Raw genomic sequence first — 19864 nt, forward strand, 5'->3', positions numbered from 1 at the left:
TAGGGTGATTGCGACAAGTAGTTCGCTTACTTGTTAACGAAGGAAGGAACAGGTGTTGTAAGGCGATTGCTTATTGACGACGGACCCCGCCAAAAATGTAGTGTTTCGGGGTGCTGAGATTAGCGGGCCCAAGCTGCCAAGAACGGCACCCCAAACACAGCAGCAGCAGGGGTACGAAAGCGCAAGCCTCACGCACTCCACATTTGTTAGCATCACCTCCCTTGCTAGCCAGACCAGACCAGACCCCAGCTCGCTCCGCTTGACAAGCAGTGATTTTGGACAGGCGAACCATCGCTTGCGCTGGCGTCCCACGACGAACACACGCCGCATTCGAATTCATACGCAATCATCACTTGCAAGAACACGACACACGACCATAACCGATTCAACCAACGACGACTACACCAATTCGTAGGACCGTAGCGTAGCATCATCGTTAGATGGGCGTCCTGCCGAAAGATGCGCCCTCGCTATCGCTAGCCTCAGCAGTCGTCACAGTCCCCGCCGACGCACCCGTCTACCTACCGCTCATGAACCGCGCATCACCAAGGGCCTCGGGTTGACGGGAGAGCGACATCCCGGCCGCTACCATGGCCACGACCAACGGTCGCGAGCTGAGCAGGGCCGACATATTCGAGGATGAGAAGAAGAGGATCATCGACAGCTGCTTCGAGAGAAGGGATGACGATGGTTCCAGTAAGGCACCCTGCCGACACAATAATATCCATCTATCCCCTGAATGGCGCCTTGCCAGCGCTCTTTTATCCTGCTGACAACTTTTCTCTCCTCTCGCTGCAGTGCTCGAGACATATATCACCCACCTGCGCATCACAGAGTACTCGTCGTCGCCCACAGCTCCGCCACCGCCCCAGGCAAGGACATCCCAGTCCGAAAAGGACCGCGTCATAATCGTCGCTGTGCGCAAGTCTGGCCGAGTGCGGCTGCACAAGTCCAAGGAGAATCCCAACGGCACATTCTCCATTGGCAAGACATGGTTCCTCGACGATCTTTCGGCCATCGAGTCCTTCACGAGCCCCACAGCCAACCCGACCTTCCAAGACTCGGCTCGCGATGTTGGATTTGTGGTTACCCTCGGAAAGCCATACTACTGGCAGGCGCAGACTGACAAGGAGAAGAAGTTCTTCATTGCCAGCATAATCAAGATCTACGCCAAATACACGGGCGGCCGCATGCCCAACCTAGCTGGCTTCGATCAGCGCGAGCTTGAGCAGGTCTTGGGCGGCGCCCAAGCCCCGAGGAGACAGGACCGCCCCCCGCCTCCACGGCCCGCCCCTCTCGAGACGGCCCCTAGCAGCGGAAATGGCTCGGCCTCGTCAGGCTACAACGGCGCGGGGACCCTGAGCGCTCAACTTAACGCGCCCCCTGCCTTTTCCGAGAGAATACCCTCTCGCAGCCCACTGCCGCCCAATGGACCCAATGGAAGATCTTCTCCTGCCCAAAGTGTGGAGTCGGGACGGAAATCCTTGGAGCAGCCATCCCTGCGGCGGCTGGCATCAAATAACCAGAGCCAGGACTCCGTGACCACGTCTCTTGCCGCAAGAAGTGAGGATACGAGCAGCATCCGCCCGAGGTCGAGGAACGGGAACGGGAACGGGGTCAACGGGGCCGGCTCAAACTATCTTACTCCCAGTCCAGAGCCTCAACCTCCTCAACTCCAGGTATCGGAGGAAAAGCCGCCCGCGCGAAAACGGCCTCCTATGGATCCCCTGCGCCCGCAACAAGCTGATAGAGACCTGGTTCCGGCGCCTCTGATGAGTCCCGGAATACGTCGAGATCCACTAGCGGTCCCTCCCCGCAGCGTGGAGAGGGTGTCACCCCGTCAGAACTCGACAAGCAGACGCAATCAGCCACAGCCATCAGATAGCCAGAGCTTGGCTGTTAACGGTGCTGACACCGCAAGGGAGGCCCAGGGGACTCTTCCCATACCCTCCGAAACGACGGCGCCTTCCATCAAAGCCTCTGTTTCGCCGCTTCCTCTCCCCGTCCCTTCACCAACGACCACGGACGAGGTATCAGATGATAGCAGGCCCGGCCTTGGGCCAATGATCAAATCTAAAAAGTCCAAGGGAGAAATTGCAGGAGCATTTTGGAAGGCGGCGACGGCAGTGTCGGCTTTCAAGCCGAGGCCAGGGGGTGCAGCAGATCGCATTCGGCAGAACCAGAACAAGAGCACCGATGGCCCCGACGGTATCACGGCTGTAGTGCCTCCTCCACCCCCAGCTCCGAAGCCGGCCCCTTCTCAAAGAGCACCAGAGCCCGCTCCTACCCCAGAACCACCACCAAAGGCTGCTGATAGAGTCTCGGCCGCATCGGGTATACCCGAGGTGAAGGTCACGTCGAGCTCTAACAGTAGGCCGGCTAGTCTTCAATCCTCACTTAAGGAGAAGAAGATAGAAGAGACATCGGCGCTGGAGGACTCCCGCAAGTCCATCATCAGCGGAAACGACGTCAAGTACCTAGCCACTCTCGGCATAGATCCTGCTATCCTAGACAGCCAGACTGCCGAGTTTACTAAGTGGCTGGACTATTTCGGCTGGGTTCCGGGCGAGCAAATGCGGGCTCGTAACTTTGACGAAATGCGAGCTGACATCGATCGAGAACTCAATAAATCCCAGGCTGGGGGCTGGCTCGCCCGTTTTCAGGAGGAAGACGAGAGGGTCGATGGCATCAAAAGGGGGATTGATCTTGCAATTAACGAATGCGACGAGCTTGACAACCTACTCACGCTATATAGCGTCGAGCTATCCGTAAGTCAATTCCTTATCTCTGACGTTGTAGAAGCTGCCGTCTGACCACTAGCAGACTCTCTCCGATGACATAGCCTACATCGAGGCGCAAGGCCAGGGCCTCCAAGTCCAGGCTGCCAACCAGAAGCTCTTAATGAAGGAGCTAGAGTCGTTGCTAGAAACCTGCGCCATCAGCGAGTCCGACCTTGAGGCTCTCAAAGTGGCACCTCTAGACAGCTCTGGCGGCATCGAGGAGATCGAGTCCGCCCTTGTCACGCTGTACAAGGCCATGACGAAGATTGATCCGGCCATAGGCAACAATGACTCGCGTAAGAGCGAGGATGAAAGTGGAGACCAGTCGCTCGGGCTCAACACTGACTATGGCAATATGCGTATTGTTCAGGAGAAGAAGGAGATGTACACAGCTGAGAGCTCTCTCTTCATGCGGCGGCTGGTGGAGTTCATGGCAAGGCAGTTTGACGACTCCTTCCGCGCGACCAGATCTGCGCTAGACGGTGCCCTATCCAAGAAAGTCGACCCTCGTAACCACGAAACCGGGAGGGAAATGCTCTGGATATATAGCCCCTTGGTTCTCTACGCCCGGGATGTTGACCTAGACAACTGGAACCGCATCGTCCAGATATACCAGGACAGATGCCACCCCATATACAAGGCCGAGTTCAGGGAAGCCATGGACGCCTGGAAGAAGAACGCGAGGAAAATGACGGGCGAAGAGAGCGAGCTGTTGTTCACGTCGCAGCAGGAGAAGAAGGAGGAGGGCCTAGCGACAACGGCCAGGAAGCTCACGGTGAAGCGAAGCCAAACGCTGGCCAGAAGTCTCCGGTCGCCACTCGGCGACGGGAGCAGCAGGACGAATCTAGACAAGACACCAGACGGCAGAGCTATTCCGTACGAGGTGTTTGCTGGCGTCCTGGACGATCTACTGCCTTTGGTGGAAATGGAACAAAATTTCATCGTCGACTTCTTCCATGCCACGACGCTGGAGCAGGCAGACTTCCCGGATCTTGTGGCGACATCGAGGCCCCGCGACCGCCGAGGTGGCGACCTAAAGCGGCACCGGCTAATGGAGCCGGACCGTGAGCTTGCCCGCAGGGTGACACGCGCCATGGAGGCGGTTTTCCTGTTCTTGGAGCCGAACTTGCAGCAGCTCATGGACTGGGTGTTGAACATGGATCCACTGTAAGTTGAGGTGCTCGCTGTGTCGGCGGTCTATCCTTTGGTCTATCCTTTCGGTTGGTTCTTGTTTTGCTAACTTTATCTCAGACAAGGGGTTGGCATTCTTGGGACGCTAGAGCGCAAGATGGCCGACATGGGGCAGTCCAACCAGGACTTCCTCAACAGCATGCTGCAGAAGCTTCACGGCAACCTCGAAGCTAAGTTCAGGAAGTTTGTCGACGACCAAATCCGGGCCATCGAGGAGACGAAGGTCAAGATCAAGAAGCGTAAAGGTGTCATCCATTTCGTGCGCATCTTCCCACAATTCTCAACCGCGGTGGAGAACATGCTCTCGGGTGTGGACTCGAGTCTGAGCGTCCGCCGCATGGTGGACCGCGAGTACGACCGAATCCTCAAGTCCATGTTCGACTCGCTGAAGGTGATTGCGCGCGAGAACCCAGCTGTGGGTGCAGCCGGCGCCGCTGGTGTCAACTCGGCCGACCCCGAAGACAAGGAGACGCTCAACTTCCACATTCTGCTCATTGAAAACATGAACCACTACCTCGAGGAGGTGGACAACCCGCGTGGGCTCGAGGTGCTCGATGACTGGAAGGAGGCGGCCCAGCAGGAGCTTGCCGAGCACATGGGCCTCTACCTCAACGCCGTCATGCGGAGACCTCTCGGCAAGTTGCTCGAGTACCTCGAGAATATCGAGGCCCAGCTCGCCAGCGGTGCCAAGTCGCCCGCCGCCGTTGCCGCTCAGCCCAGCAACTCTAAGGCAACGTTCAACAAGATCCTCGGCGGCTACGACGCGCGCGAAGTACGCAAGGGCATCGAGACGCTCCGCAAGCGTGTTGAAAAGCACTTTGGCGACGCCGACGACTCGTCACTGCCTGGCGGTGGGGTGGGGACCCTGAGCAGCAGTTCAAAGAACCTCGTCAACCGCGTGCTCCGCGAATGCGAGCGCTTCTACTCGGACGTGGAGCTGCGCATCGGCGCCATCACGACGAACGTGTATGGCGGCGATGTGCTCTTTGAATGGCCCCGCACAGAGGTCAAAAGTGCATTCTCGGTTTCTGGGAGGTGAGCACTGAGATATCCGGTCCATCCAGTTTTGGTTTAAGGAGAGGGAGAAAGTAGAAGGAGCGGGACGTAAGCTGTGGCCCGACCGACCGAGCGCGTGTGTATAAAAAACAACAACAATGAAAAGCTGGAACGGACTTGGTAGAGACGGCAAAACGTGGTCCATACTGGCTTGATGCGGTGCGATGTGGCGATCCCGGCTTCTGAGGATGAAGGGGGAAACGTGGGGGCAGAGGGCGAGTCAGTGGGTGTAGGGGTTTTCTTTATCTTCATTTCTATTTCATGTGTCCTTTTTTTTATCTGCTACTACTACGACGAGAACAATCTAATTTGCATTATATATCAACCTTTTTTCACACTTTGGGACTTTTGGTGTTGAAACATGGTAGAGAATTCAATGTGGTTCACGGTGGATAAACTATGCGATATATAGATTAAAGTTGGTCACGAAAAGGAAGCCAATACCCGGCGGAAGCACGAAGCACAAGTCCAACACGAAAGGCTCTCGAATCCGGCTAACTACAATTGGCGCATCACATGCCGGCCGCTTCGCTCCACACACACCCAGACTTTGAACGGCCCGAAGCCGTCAAGGTTCGGCACAACCATGGATTTGCCGATGATACGTACACCGAGAAGACTCACGCCGTGCCGTAGTGTCAAACTCAATCGGCCGGCACGAGTACAAACAGAACAAAAATTCTACAATTGACGAAAGGGCTTCCTTGCACACACCTTCCAGTCCTCACCCAAATCTACCAGATTAACCAAATCCATCTAATCAACCACAACCATGTACTTAACGCGGCCCAACTAGTACAATCAGTACGTTCCAATCCATTGCACGCCAGCAGTTCATATCATGTTATGGCCTTTCCGTCCTAGCGGAGCAAGAGCGCTCGCAATAATCAACGCAAAAACAACACAGCATAGAGCTCACTTTCTCCTTTTCTACTAGGTGTTAAATACCCAACTCCACTGGATCTCGCAATGGGCATCCACAGCGCAGTACAGGTGGGGGCACTGGACCCAGGCGCCGCTGCCGTTGGCCTGGTGCTGCCCGCGGCACCGCGTAGTCGACACGTTGTCGTTGACGTCCTACACAATGGTGTTAGACATCCTACAGGCGCCGCAGAGCCAGTGCATCGCTTCGGGCTGGCCGCTCGACTTGGACGAGGCGTCGCTGCTAGAGCTCGAGCTTTTGAGCATGGCGATGGTTGTGCGGTTTTGGGGGGTGGGAGGGGGTTGTGGGAACTTATAAGGAAGAGTGGTTGGTTGGTACTTGATGTTGTGAGTGTGAGTGTGTCGGGTGCTGGATGATTCGTTGTTGCCCTTCGTGGTGGTGTGGTGATGGCTTTATATGGCTGGCTCCCCGTCAACACGACAGCCACTCGCTTCACCAACTGGCCTTTTTCTTTTGACCCTATTTTTGGTACCTATACTTTACCTTGGTTGCCTGGTTTTCTGTGAGAGAGGCCCAGCACTCATGTTTGATGTGTGTTCTGTGCCGAATAGTGGCTGTCCGCGGCCACAGCAAGACAGACAAAGATGCCGACGGTAATTAAGTCTAGTATCTAGGTTGGGCTCCATGGCTTAGACAAGACGGCCCACTCAGCTGGACCTACTCTTCATCATGACCAAACAGGCGAAACTCGCTACACTGCAGACACGCGAGACTGCACCATATACTGGTTTCAGGGTGTCTGGCACCAATGTTTTAGGGCTAGCTATTGTAGTTAGCTTGGACTGAGTTGGCCTTGTTTTGGAACCACGGTCCAGCACGATACCTGGCCAAGTCGCGACTGAGCATCGCCAACTGTGTGGTCACGTCCTGAACACCGATGCGGTGCTTTGGATTGATCGAATGCCCTTAGCGAGCTATGGAAGTAATCACAGCTACCCAGTGACTATCTTAGGTCGTCACACCGTCACCGGACATTGACACACCGGTATTCAGTCTTGTAATAAAAGGCGCCTTTCAGACTCAAGACCAACTCGGCCTAGTGTCTGGCACTTACTTATCATGTCACAGAGAAACGCGGGCGTAGTGGTTAATGGCAAGAAGCAAAGAATTCTCTCTTAGATTTCTATTCTAGGCCACCTAATTCCACATTCCGTCACCCTCAACCTAGCGACACCTTAAGCGCAATAGCCAGCATGTCCAGCAAGCTTACACCACACCCCTTACAAAAAGAAAACCAGCACGGCCGGCGCGCATCCACCCGCAGCCCTCTAGGCCTACTCCTGCTTTCCTTCACTAGCCAGCGGCTAGAGCCAATTATTTCTGGAATGCAGGCTCGGCAGCAGCAACCTCGAATGCGGCGATTCTCTTGACGAGTTTGCGGGACTTTTTCAACGACTCCTGTGTGACAGCGTTCGAAGTCGAAGCGGCACCCACGGCCTTGGCGTGAGCCGGTTGCGCGTGGAGCTCTTGGATTGTCTCTGTCGAGGTTGTTAACGGCATGGTTGGCGGACTGGAGGACAAAGGGGAACCTAACTGAGATGGGTTGTGTGTTGGGGTTGCGAAGAAAGTGAGGTAGGCACACTCAAAAGTTACTTACTTTCTCTTCAAGTTGCCCTGTGTCGGCTGGTGGCTCGGCACGCACCAGAAACAGAAACTAACAAGCCGGGACCCTTTGTCGGTTTGGTGCCGAAATTGCTGTTCGGGAAGGAATACTACTAACTCTCGCACGTTCTAACAGGCGGCAGGCAATACACTGCCACATACATCACCATGTCAACAAATAAACAGACCAACAAATCAACGGGCTGCGTAGATAAAGAACCTTAGGTAACCAACTGGGGCGCTGGCCATGTGTGAGGCCGGGCCGTGGACTGTCATGCCGAGCAAGGCCAAGCAAGGGCTCCTTGTTATTGCTATCTTCAGAAAAAACGCAAAATCCTTCCGGTGATACCCTTGACCCAACAGACAGTGCACGTAATGGATCAAAAAGGCTAGGTAATTAGCATGGCCACAATGCTTGTTTTGATTTGTCAACCCTTCGCCGAATAATACTAACGTATACAACGAACTAATGCATTGGCAGGACGACTACTACATAACCACCCGCCCCCCTTCTCTCCCCCCACAAAAGACCACCTCAGACTCAGAGCCAGAACCAGCACGCCCAGCATGCTTCCCCCCCCTTTCGCCCAACACAACGAACAAGATCAGCATAGCAGCATACATCAACAATAAAAAACCAAAACCAACCGTTTCTAACGGTGAGTGGTAGTGGTCGTGCCAGTAGCCGTTCCAGTGGCAGCGCCGGTGGCGGCGCCGGCGGGGTTACCGGCGGTGGCGGCGGGGTTACCGGCGGTGCCGGCCGAGCTCGCGTCCGATTTCAGGGCCCACGTAAGCTCTTCCAGCGGTGCCCACTCCTTAAATAGGGCAGCCTTCTCCTTGTTCGTCTTAGTGGCATTGCCTTTAGCGGCAATGTAGGCCTGCTTTGCCCTGACTTCTACAAGGGTCAACACCATTGTGTGCGTTTTTGGAGATAGGTGTGGTGGTGGACGAGTTCTGTTGTTGTTTTGGTTGGTTAAAGAGGATAAAAGTGAAAGTGAGCGAGATATTGGGCGGAGAAAGAGAGATTCGGAACAGGGACGGAGGCGTTGATGTGAAGTCGAGGTTTAAAAGGGAAGCAGGAAAAACACGGTAAGTAAAGCAAGCAAAGCCACGGCGAGACAGCGCGGGGTTTTTGCAGTTTTCCACATACAAGGCAAGTGAGTTGTTGCCGTGGTTAATTTTATACCGACTCACCGGATTGATATCTAACCCTAGGTACCTACCTACCTAGGTAACTAGTGCAATCCCAGAGATGAGATAGATGGGGATAAATTCATACCGGGGTGGTACCTAGGTACCTAGGCACCTACTTAACCTCATCGCCTCATCGTCTCATGGTCCTACGGCGCGGCCATTTAGCTTGGGTCGTGAACAACGCAACGGCTCAGCCCTACGGGGTCCCGCGCCGCGCCGATCCTGTGCCAAGATTCGAGAAAGAAAAGTTCAGCCAACACTAGCTGCTGCTGCTGCTCACCAGCGGCGCGGCGCAGGGCAGCCCCGGGCACTCGCAGTTGGTAGCCAATCGCGTCGGGGGCCCGAGTAATTAAGCATTGGCATTGCATGTGTCTCGGCCAGCCGAGAGCAGAAACAAAATCTCAAATCAGACTGGTGTTTTTTTCTTTGCCCGTTAGGAGCTCAACATGAATAGGTAGTAAGCTAGGCGGCGGCTCCTCCACGGCTTGCGGACTGTTATCCCTCTTTTTATTTCTCCCGCGGTTGATGCGATTGCCATCTCCTCAACATTTTGTGGCTTTTTCCACCATAACAACTATACCCAAGGGGCATACAAATTTGCTCGGCGGTGATATACTTTGGCAGATCGTACAGTGCCTTACTACTTACCTATACGTTACTGCTCCTCGTCCTCTTTTCTTTCGTCGTCTCTGTTTCTATCACGTTTGGTGGCGTCCCTGCCCGAGGTTGATTTTCATCGCCAGGTGGCATGGCACAATAGCTACTATCATTTTTTGTTTTTTTTGTTTGGGTCAACGGTTAATTCATGTCAATCAATCACGAGGCACAGGATTTTGACTCTACTGTTTGTAATCCCCCTCTTCACATTGATCGGGGATTCATGGGTTCAGGGGCTCGGGTCAACAAAGGGGGCTATTTACCCCCTGACATAATGTAACATGGCGCGAATTTTATTTTCATTGGCGATCCCATTTTGTGTAAGGGCCTACCCATCTCCAGCATCGCTCTTTTCCTAACCAAGCCTTCCTCTTTCCCATACATCCCTCTGCGCAAGACGTCAGCCGGATACGTGGTCCAGTGGCACTGGCTCAACCGAAGCGTCTTGCTGCCGCTTCTGTATATCGCTCCAGGCCAAGACACCCGGGTGAGCCTCCTTCACGCCAGGGAGACGGACGGGAGCTGGGGAGACAGCTCACCGAATCTTGCTCATATCTTGTCCCTATTAATTTTTGTTGCTCCTCATGGCAATTCTCCTCATTATGTTTGTTAGACGTATTTGTGACCCCCGCCATCGATAATCAACCTCGGGAAGTGACACGTTAGAATAGTTCGATTCATTTTTCCAAACCGCCCTCCCTTTCAGAAACATAACATAGAGACGAAAGGAGAGAAAGCAGGGAGACAAGGCTGAAAGCCGGCGGCCGAATGAATCTAGATTCCCGACCGACATGAGGGATTGTGATTATTATCTCAGATGAGGAAATGATTTTGAATGGTACGAATATGCCGGATTATGTCGTCGAAGTTCAATGCCAAAATCGAAAGAATTTTGAAGCAAAATAGGTCTGTCAATCGAGGAAAATACAAGAAGCCAGACAGTCCAGTCCAGCTAGAAGTCAAGAATGGACCTCGCCGTAATTAGTGGATACGCTCAGCTAAACCACCTTCGCTTGGATTTCAACAAAGGAATAAGGGCTGAAGCTATCATACATAGATATACCTCTATAACTAAAGACATAACACGCTGTACCGGCCGGTTTGGAACGAGGCATTGGCCGCGGGCGAGCTGTCATCATCGTCGCCGTCGTCATCGTAGCCTGTTTTCTCCTCATCATCCTCTCCAATATCAAGCCCCATGTCAAACCCACCACGAGGTAGCGAGGCTGCGCCACGGCCGGCAACTTCCCCCACTCCATCGCCCTCCGAGCCGCTCTCGGGGCCCTCGTCGCCATCTTCCCCCTCTCTCTCGCCGTGCCGATCCTCGTAATTGTCTCCGACTCGACAGTCATAGTCGTCCCAGTCGCTGTAGTCGTCGTCGTTGTCGTCAGATGGAATGTCGAACTAGGCCCTGAGCTGCGAGAGCTCGGCCGCGGTCAGGGTTTGTCGTGCGCCTCCTCCTCCTGCGATGATTGGGTTGGCCGTCTCCTGAACTGCGTATTCGTCATCGTCGTCGTCGTCCTCATTGTCGTCCTCGTAGTCGTCGTCGTAAACAGACGGCCTGAAATCAAAGAGGCTGTCGAGCTCGGCGGTAAAGGGGAGCGCGTTGGCCGCGAGGTTGTAGACGGCTGCCCAGCCATCGCCATCATTCTCATCCTCGTCATCCTCATAATCGTCATCGTCATCATCGTCATCATCATCATCCTCGTCGTTGTCGTCATCCTCATCATCAGAAACAGCCGACGCCGACGAAGGCGGCGTAACCGTACGAGCAATAGCAACGTCGACGCCAAAGAGGTCGCTCCATGTGACATGCACCGAGACATTGCTGCCGGCATCGCTGGCAACGTCGTCATCGAAACCGCCACCGCCACAGCCGCCTTCATCGCCGTCGCCACAGGCGCTATCATCCTCTAAAGGGGCCGGAGTAAACACGGCAGAAAGCGAGCTATTGGAAGCACTTGCTGGAGTAAAAGCAGACGCAGAAGTAGACGCAGACATAGGAAAAAAAGAAGCAGACAGCGACTGGACAGCGAATCTACCGCCAGCAGGAGTAGCTGGAGTGTAGACGCCGGCAAAAGCATCATCGGCAGGATCTCCAAGCGCGAGAGGCAGACCGGCAGTAATAGAACTGTCGAGGTCGATGATACTCAAGTTGCGCATGTCCAGCTGCTCTCCGAATTCGGCGGCGGCGGCCGTATTGAAATCAGGGGGCGTGATAAATTGAGGATCGTGGACGGCGGGATAAGAGGGGAGCTGATAGAATTTGTCCTGATCGAGCAACTGACCCAAGAGGCTGCTGTCCGAATAGGGTGCCATGTTTGTCTTGTCGGTAAGTCGTAGTAACGGTAAGCAAAGGATGAAGCAAAACGAGTGCAAGTGAAAATGACAAAGCAGAGAGGGCAAGTAAAGCCAAAGAACCGAAGAGCTGCAAGAAAAGTTGTGAAGGGGAAGGAAAGAAGATCCGGCCAGCGCTAGAGCAGCACTTACCTCTCTCTCTCAAGGAAAGAAAAAATGAATGGAGAACCTGCCAAGATCAGGCCAACGGCCAAGAACTTGCCAACAATAGGGGCGTGTTTTCTACATTGATAGCTTGAAACATTAGGGGGTGTGGCGTGCTATCATCGCTATCCATGACAATAGGTGCTACTTCTTTTGATTGTCCGCCAGAAGAGATGTCACCTGGTGACGGCCATTTCGTCTCATGACCACGCATCCCACAATACTACAGCGTTCACGCAGCCACTAATTTCTCTGCAGTCTGCACAAAGGTCGACAGGGTAATGGGCAATCCCACGCCGCCTGATATTTTCAACTAGGCCGCATTGCCTGGCATCTCAACAACAACCTACACAATGCGCCACAATCCGCCACCCTTAGTACTCCATCGAGTCCTCAAACAGCTTCCGGAGCTGGTCTCTTTCCTGTTCGAGCTCCTTGGCCAGGCCGGGCGCTAGCATCAATACCCTGGCCTGGGGAATCGTTCCTTCGACCAGCTCCTCAATATGCTGACTCCCGAACCCGAGCGCCTTCAGACCTGCCGGCTGATCGCCGAGATCGGAGAGGAACCTTTCGAGGGCCTCAGCAAGAACCTCACCGGCGCTCTCTCTCTTCACGTTTGAAATGTCAACCCCGAACGCCTCAGCAGCCGCGAGGTGGCGCTCTGGGTTCGACGGCCCCGTAAAACGAAACACAGCAGGCGCAGTCACCGCCACCGAGACTCCGTGCGGGATGATGGGCGACGATACCTCGTACCCGACATGCTTATATCCCGGATTCTGACCCGATATAGGATACGACATACCTGTAAGGTCACCAGCGAGTCAGTCCATTGCCCCGGAGGTATCTAGACACGTATAAGACCCAAATGTGGGGGAATAACAACGCACCGTGGCAGAGATGGACACCGGCATTGCCGAAACCCACCCCGGCGAGGGTCGCCGCGAGCAGCATCTCGCTCTGCGCCTCCATGTCGTCCGGGTCCCTAACAGAGCGCGGGAGATACTTGACGGTAGCCCGCAGGGCGCTGAGGGAGAATATGTCGCTGATGGGGTTGGCACCCTGGTACGCTGGACGCAGGAGCGGGTTCGCGGGCCGCGGTACACGCTCGTTGAAGGGGATGGCTGTCCACGACTCGAGCGAGTGGCACAGGACATCCAAGCCCGAGCTCGCCTTGACGGCCGACGGCATAGTGCGCGTGTTGAGCGGGTCGCAGATTCCCAGCGTGGGCTTGAGGTTGCGGTGGGCGATGCCCGTCTTGGTCCGCCTCGACGCGAGGTCGAATATGGCCGTGCCCGTCGTCTCGCTGCCCGTGCCTGCCGTAGTCGGGATGGCGATCAAGGGCCGCATCTTGCGGTCAATAGGCAGACCCTTGCCCAGGGGCGCATTGACAAAGTCCATGAAGTCTGCCTCGGGGTAGCATGTATACAGGTTCATGAGCTTTGCCGTGTCAATGACGGACCCGCCGCCCACGGCGAGAAAAACGTCTGGGTCGTAAGGCTTGGCCCACGCGATGGCCTCCTTGATGCTGTCGCCGCAATGGCTATCAGCAAAAACGTCCGTCCGCCTGCCTAGAGCCTGATCTGGCAGCGCGAACGGCTCGGTCGGCATGGGGCAACACTAACGAGTAGTCCTTGGGCTCGACCTTGGTCTTGTTGAAGACCCTGAAGTCGAGGCCTTCGCGGATGAGGGCGTCGCGCACCTGAGCCATGGCGTCCAGCTTGTCGACCGTCTCGTCCGTGACGACGCAGACACGCTTGGCACGCATGTTGGTCAGGTCCATTCCCACCTCCTGGGTGGCCCCGGGACCGAAGCGGACCGACGAGGCGGCCATCTCAAAGGCATATTCTTTGAGCTGGGCCGGGTCTTGCTGGGGCGTCGCGTAGCTGCGCCGCGACATGGTGCGGTCGGCGAACCTGGAAACGGCCGGCGCCGCCGACGTCCTACCATGGTTGTGGTGATGTCCCGGGTTCGCGTGGCACGGGCATGATGGCGGGTGTGTGTACTGCACCGTCCGCAGCAGATTGACCGCCCGCACGGCTTTCTTCACGTTATTGGAACCTGTTCTGGTCTGGCTGGCTTCTGACCAAGAGCGGGACGGGACGTTGGGGTGTGGCCTGACTTACACTGGGCACAACTCGGATCACTCCTCCCATTTTGAGTTCAAAGTTCAAGTTGTTTATATTAAGCCCTGTGGTCTTTCCTTGGAAGCTACGAGCTCTACCCCTGGGTGAATGCCTCGCGGAAGGAACGGCCGTCCACTTGACCAACTTCAAGTTGCATTTGACCTCGTACCTTGCCTTACAAAAGGACGGGAATGCGGAGCTACATGCTTTCTCCAACTCAACCCCTCATAAACTGCCGGCTGGAAATACCCGGGCGGGTTGAGAATACGCTGGTGCGCATGACCTCTCCTCCTCAACTTGGGGACCTCCTCAACTTGGGGAAGGCCGCTCCGTCAAACAAGCAGTCATGAGCAAACAAAGGTTGGTTGCTGTGGGGCCCCGCCGTAGATCTACATCCGCCCCCGCACTTCTCCTCCACAAAGGGTAGGGGTAATAAGTGGACGAGCAACGATCTTGCTCAATTATTTTCTCATTAAAGGCAATCTTGTAACTGAAGCGCTGTTGCAAAGCTTGATATGACGAAAAGGGGCTGTTATTTAGGGGGATGATCTAATACACCTCGAGGACATATCTCCCGTCCTCCTTGAGCCGCTCAATCTCCTTGCTGGGATCAACCTTGCGGCTGCTGAGCTTGGCCTCGGCCGCAATGGCTTCCTCCAGCACCGCCGTGACATCGGGTACTGGCCACGTAGGTCCACACAGGTAGAAAGAGCCCTCGTCCTGGATGTACGCCTTCACCACGTCCTGGATTGTCTGGCGCATGCGGTCCTGGATGTAAATCTTCTGCGGCTGGTCGCGCGAGAAGGCGGCCCCCAAGAGCGTAATGACTCCCGCATCCACGTATGCTTCCCACTCTTCACCGTACAGGTACTCCTCACGCTTGTGACGACTGCCCATGTACAGTAGGATGGACCCAATCTCCTTGCCCTGTGCCTTCTGCATGGCTCTGTACTGTACAAAGGCGCGGAAGGGGGCGAGACCAGTTCCGAGACCTGCCATGATCAGCGGCGCCGTGTCCTTGGTCGGGAGCTTCATGACCGAAGGCTTGACCGAAGCTGTCACCGTCGTGCCTGGAGCAATCCCCGAGAGGTAGCGAGTTGCCTGGCCGTAGCGGGTGCGGCCCTTGGTGTCGACCCAGTTGACAACAACAATCATGAGTGCAACCGACGTCGGAGTCACTGCCTGCGCTGAGGCAATGCTGTACTCGCGACGCTTCAGCGGAGACACGATCCGAGCAAGGTCGTGGAAATCGGGACGAGCCGACTGGAACAGCTCAAGCACATCCACATATGTGATGGTTTCGACCTCCGACAGACGCTTGAATTCTTCAGCCCCGTCCTTGCCTCCCAAGAACTCCAGCTTAGCCTTCTCCTTCTCATCCGTAGCAAACTCGGCGAGGGACTCGAAGAAGCGCTTGGGCGGCTTGCCGAGGATGTCAATGTTTTGGATCAATGACTGATAGACAGTCCTAGTCTCCAACACGGCGGGATCTTCGCGCGAAGGCACCTGCACGAGATCGTCGGCATTGAGGCCGTACAACTGGATGAACTCCAGCACCTGCTTCGGATCATTGTCGGCGTGAATTCCAAGCGCTTCACCAATGTTGTACGTCAGGCCTGAATCCCCAAGATCGAATTCGATGTGGAAAATGTTGCGGTCGTACGCGTCGGGGGTCAGTCTGCGGTTCTCCTTGACGCGAATGGTGAACGTCTTGACGGTGAGGTCGGGCCGGAGGTCGTCCTGAGTGCCATAAGCCTCCTTGAAAACGAGGCCCTTGGCAGCCGATTGCCAGTCATTGAGCTTCAAAACCTGTTCCGGCTCTTCCTTTTGGAACGGAACAAAGCTGTTGCATACGGCTCCCTGAACAGCAGCGGTCGCGGTATCGTCGGCGGAAACATCGGCCCACGCTGCAGGCGCCTCAACGCTGCGGAACGACTGCGCAAGCGCATCAGCGCACTCGACGAGCGTCACCTGATCCCGCGAGACCCAAGGCAGCTTGGCTAGCTGATCCACGGTGATCTCCGGGGCTGCGACTTGAAGGAACGCAAGCTCGACGAGAAGCTGAGCCTCCTTCTCCACAGCAGGGGAATAAGCCGAATCCAGCACAAAGAGGCGCAATCCCTTCTCGAGCATCTCTTTTCTCGCTGCGGCGGGGATCCGCTTTTCCAGGTCCTCCTCCTTGAAGTTTGGCAGGTTAAGTACGAGCTTACCCCCTGGCTTGGCCCCCTTGACGATGGCAATCTCCTTGAGCAGCCTCTCTTCTCCGATGAAGACTACATCCGCGTCTTCAACGGCAAAAGGAGCCTGAATCGGCTTCTTCGAACTCCTGATATCAGTGCGAACGATACCCCCCTGGAGGAGATTGTCGTAGACCTTGTGCACGTAGACATTGTTCGTAGACACGTGACCGAGGAGTTTTCCAAGAATCGAAGGAGACTCAACTGCGGTGGAGTTGTCCACGTCCCAGAAGCTGTATTGCTGCACTTGATCCAGCGAATTCAAGCCAAAGGAAACCTCGTTCTGGACATGCTTAGCACCGAGCCCGTGAAGGATCGAGGCAATGGAGCTGGGGGTGTGAAGGGCTGAGGCCGGGTATTTAACGTCGACAACCACTGGCTCCTGCGACCATCTGTCGGAGAAAGAGACGGCCGCGAGGACGTCCGAATACAGAGCAGACTGAACAGAGGCATCGCCGACGGAAACAGCGTCGCGGACCTGACCCAGAACCGCAATCTGCTGGACCGACTCAGGCAGGGCCTCGAGGAAGGCCTCCTCAATGAATGGTCGGTAGACCCGGACGTTGAGCGAGCCAGCCTTCTTGCCCTCAGCCGCAAGCGTGTCCACAACCTGCTTTGCAAGCTGTGACTCGGCGCTGCCAAACACCACGACCACCGTATCTGGCGCCTCGTGGCCAGAATACTCAAAAGGAGCATATTGAGTGCCTAGCTCGTCGTTGAAAGCGCGCAGAAGCTCAACAACCTTCCCAGCGGTATCCAATCTCTTGTTCAGCAACCCAGCCACTTTGGCAATCTTCTCGTATAGGCCAGCAATAGACTCCTCGCCGAGCGCGTCCACCACTCTCAACGTCTCCCTTGCAGTTCGGAGACCGTCATAGATGTGGATCGTAGGCAGCAGTGTGGCCAGTAGGGTCGCGAAGATGGACATGTGCTGAATTTCGTAGGCAGACGAGCTGGAAACCAGACCAAGCCCGAGGTCCTCGGCAATCTGAAGCGCGCTCTCGTAGTCCGTGACCAGGCCATCGTTGGCAGAGTAGTCGGCAGCAGCGATGTGAGCAACAAAGGGGCTGGCCACTCCGTAGAGAAGAGAAAGCTGGTCAAGGGAGGAGCGCAAATGCCGCAGGCTCAACGACGGGGCCAGAAGAGACTGGGGGATATGCCGCTTGCTAAGGTCAAAATCCTTGGAGAAGATGTAGCCCAGGGCAAAGGCGCCGGCGCCGGCCCTCGTCTGGAGCGATACAACAGCTGTGGCTTCGCCGTGGATGTTCTTCTCTCCAGTGAGGGACCAGTCTTTGACAGCCAGGTCCAAGTCAAAAGTCTCGGGGGAGAGGGAGAATATCTTGTCGGAGAGCTTGTAGGCAGTCTGTTGGACGAGCAGCTGGCTGTTGACGTAGCTAAGTCCAGAGATGGAACCAAGAGAGACGGGCTGTTCCTTGGGCAGGCTCGCCGAGGACTTGACGTAGTCGGCGGGGGATACTTTGGGCGCGGCGGGCGTGGCGACGCCGCCTGTCCCGTCTTGATGTTTAAGTTGCATGATGGCGACACTTGCCGGGCTGCGCGACTTGTCGCAGTCTTCCTCAATGGCAAGAAACGAGGTTGTCTCGGGCACTTCTGCAAGAGCCAAAGGGGATTGCCTCGTGGGTTGGCGAGGCACTGGCAAGAAGCGAAAGAGCGGCCCAGAGACTTTCTCGAATCGCTCTGAGACCGACAAGACAGAGAGGAGAGATCGCGCCAGCGGAAAGAGCTGGGGAGCAAGACGACGACAAGAAAAGTAGAGTCTGAGGAGGAGAGGTTAGACCTACAGTTTTTTTTTTTTAGTTTTTTTTTTCCCTACCCCCCCCCCCCCCCTCCTGCCACGGAGAAGCTTGTCCCCAAACGTAGAATTGCCGCAGCTTTCTGCCAGAACTTACTCGGGGCGTTGGACCCTTGCTGCCAATTCGAAGTCGAGTTGATGGTTGTCGATGGCGTGATCTACGCTAGCCCGATCCATCTACAAATGTGGGGGAACTTTGAAGATCCAGAACCCCCAACCGTGGCATCACGGGCAGAACTACGGGGGAGGCGACAATAGCGTGAAAAGTCTTCAGTTTCTTTTTGTTACTGCTACGTTAGCTTCCTCGGGAAATCGGCTTGAACAGCCCCTTCCGCCGGCTCCACCATTGCACCTCGGAGATGACCCGGGCTTGGGACTGTCTTTGTTCACATTTGGTAAGCAAGCTCCCAGCTGAATGGGAATGGACAACCGCCAGTGTGACAAAGCGCGACACGACATCAATTGGGATTCGGATAAGGTAAGACAGAGCCTATTACTACGAAGCATGGACACCGTACCTTGCCCAAGCAGCAGACAAGTCAGGTACAATAGCGAATGAGATACTCCTTACAGAGCACCGAGTACGCCGTGTCACTCATAAAGTCTTGCTCTAAAGCGTTCTCCGCCTCTGTCTCTCCGTGCAAGATATCGCCGATAGATTTGATGTGCGCACCCCCGCGGTGACAGTCTGGGCAATGGATGAAGGTAGGGCAATTGAAAGATGTTAGTCACGACTTCCTGGTGCGTGGCTCGCTTGGTGGCTACGGTTCTCGGCAATGCGATCCTTGGCAGGTCCCCCAGACCGGGGGAGGGGCGGAACCAAAGCGGAAGGGGGGCAAGGTAATTTTAGGGGTGGCTGGCTGTTTAAAACGGAAGAACGCCTTGTCCGGAGGCGCAATTGTCTCAACACACAACCAAACGTCTCCATACGCTGCGCAAAGGAGGCATGATGCGAGGCGGTGTTATCTGCCTGGGCTTGATTGACTAGGTAGATACCTGATGGGTCAAGCGTGTGTGTTATATTGTTACTCTTATTTTTCTACAACTGTTCCACGACCTTCTCGGGACATGGACCCGACGGCATTCCCCATACCTCGCAACCCTCCAATTCATTTGAACCTCCTTTGCCTCGCCGTTAGGTAGCAGAACTCACCTAGCAATGGAAATAAGGCGGCTGTAGATTTTTACTCTCGACGCCCCCTCTCACTGACGAGAGGGACATCAAGGCCCTTGATCTATCTGAGAAGGAGCGGTAAACAGATAATTATACTCTTGGGAGCCACTACACGATGCTCAATAGGCACTTGACGTCTACGCCGCCGTTCATGACCTCTATTGACCGCTCGTACTAGACCCCGATATCGCCAGCCGCTGGTTGGTAGCGCATGCATTATTTAGCCCGTTGAAAGTTTACGTGATGCTGCAGGTCTGCGGCGTCCCTAGAACCCCTGCTCCCGCTATAGACGTCATCAGGCGACAACGGTCTTGGCAAATTTCAGAACCCCAAGAATCGAGATTCTCTGCAGCTCAGGCTTTGGCAACCTCGCTGCAGGAAAGTATTACAAGTTTGGCGAAGGGATATGGCTCTGGTATGTGTCCCGAGTCTTGATTCCCGGTGCAAGGAATGCATACAAAGTAGATTTTGGTCCCTCGCGGTTCCTCCTTGGCTCGAGCGTCGGCTTCGGCAGGCAGGCCACGCATCACCAGCTACAGTCCGTCTTTTATTAGTGTATCCTACGAGTGCGAACATCGGCAAGCGCTCGAGC

At 55.3% G+C, this 19864-nt stretch overlaps 3 protein-coding genes across 3 annotated transcripts; 2 read left to right on the top strand and 1 right to left on the bottom strand.

Moving 5' to 3' along the window:
- Positions 1-590: 590 nt before the first annotated feature.
- On the top strand, positions 591-5010 carry B0T26DRAFT_745319 (exocyst complex component Sec3-domain-containing protein; the record flags this gene model as incomplete). The annotated part of the gene is made up of 4 exons (XM_060444550.1): positions 591-696; positions 799-2768; positions 2824-3947; positions 4032-5010. 4 exons carry the CDS (start codon positions 591-593, stop codon positions 5008-5010), a joined length of 4179 nt encoding a protein of 1392 aa, XP_060302136.1.
- Positions 5011-9205: 4195 nt separating this feature from the next.
- On the top strand, positions 9206-9748 carry B0T26DRAFT_8897 (uncharacterized protein). Its single transcript, XM_060448135.1, has one exon. It carries the CDS (start codon positions 9292-9294, stop codon positions 9601-9603), a length of 312 nt encoding a protein of 103 aa, XP_060302137.1. The 5' UTR covers positions 9206-9291; the 3' UTR covers positions 9604-9748.
- Positions 9749-12299: 2551 nt separating this feature from the next.
- B0T26DRAFT_736217 (sulfite reductase [NADPH] flavoprotein component-like protein) lies at positions 12300-17819 on the bottom strand (the record flags this gene model as incomplete). Its single annotated transcript, XM_060443305.1, has 7 exons — positions 12300-12727; positions 12813-13450; positions 13548-13838; positions 13961-13962; positions 14049-14183; positions 14607-17711; positions 17763-17819. 7 exons carry the CDS (start codon positions 17817-17819, stop codon positions 12300-12302), a joined length of 4656 nt encoding a protein of 1551 aa, XP_060302138.1.
- Between the last annotated feature and the right edge of the window lie 2045 nt (positions 17820-19864).

Source organism: Lasiosphaeria miniovina (genome assembly GCF_030549165.1).
Source record: "Lasiosphaeria miniovina strain SMH2392-1A chromosome Unknown B0T26scaffold_1, whole genome shotgun sequence".
NCBI classification, from domain to species: domain Eukaryota; kingdom Fungi; phylum Ascomycota; class Sordariomycetes; order Sordariales; family Lasiosphaeriaceae; genus Lasiosphaeria; species Lasiosphaeria miniovina.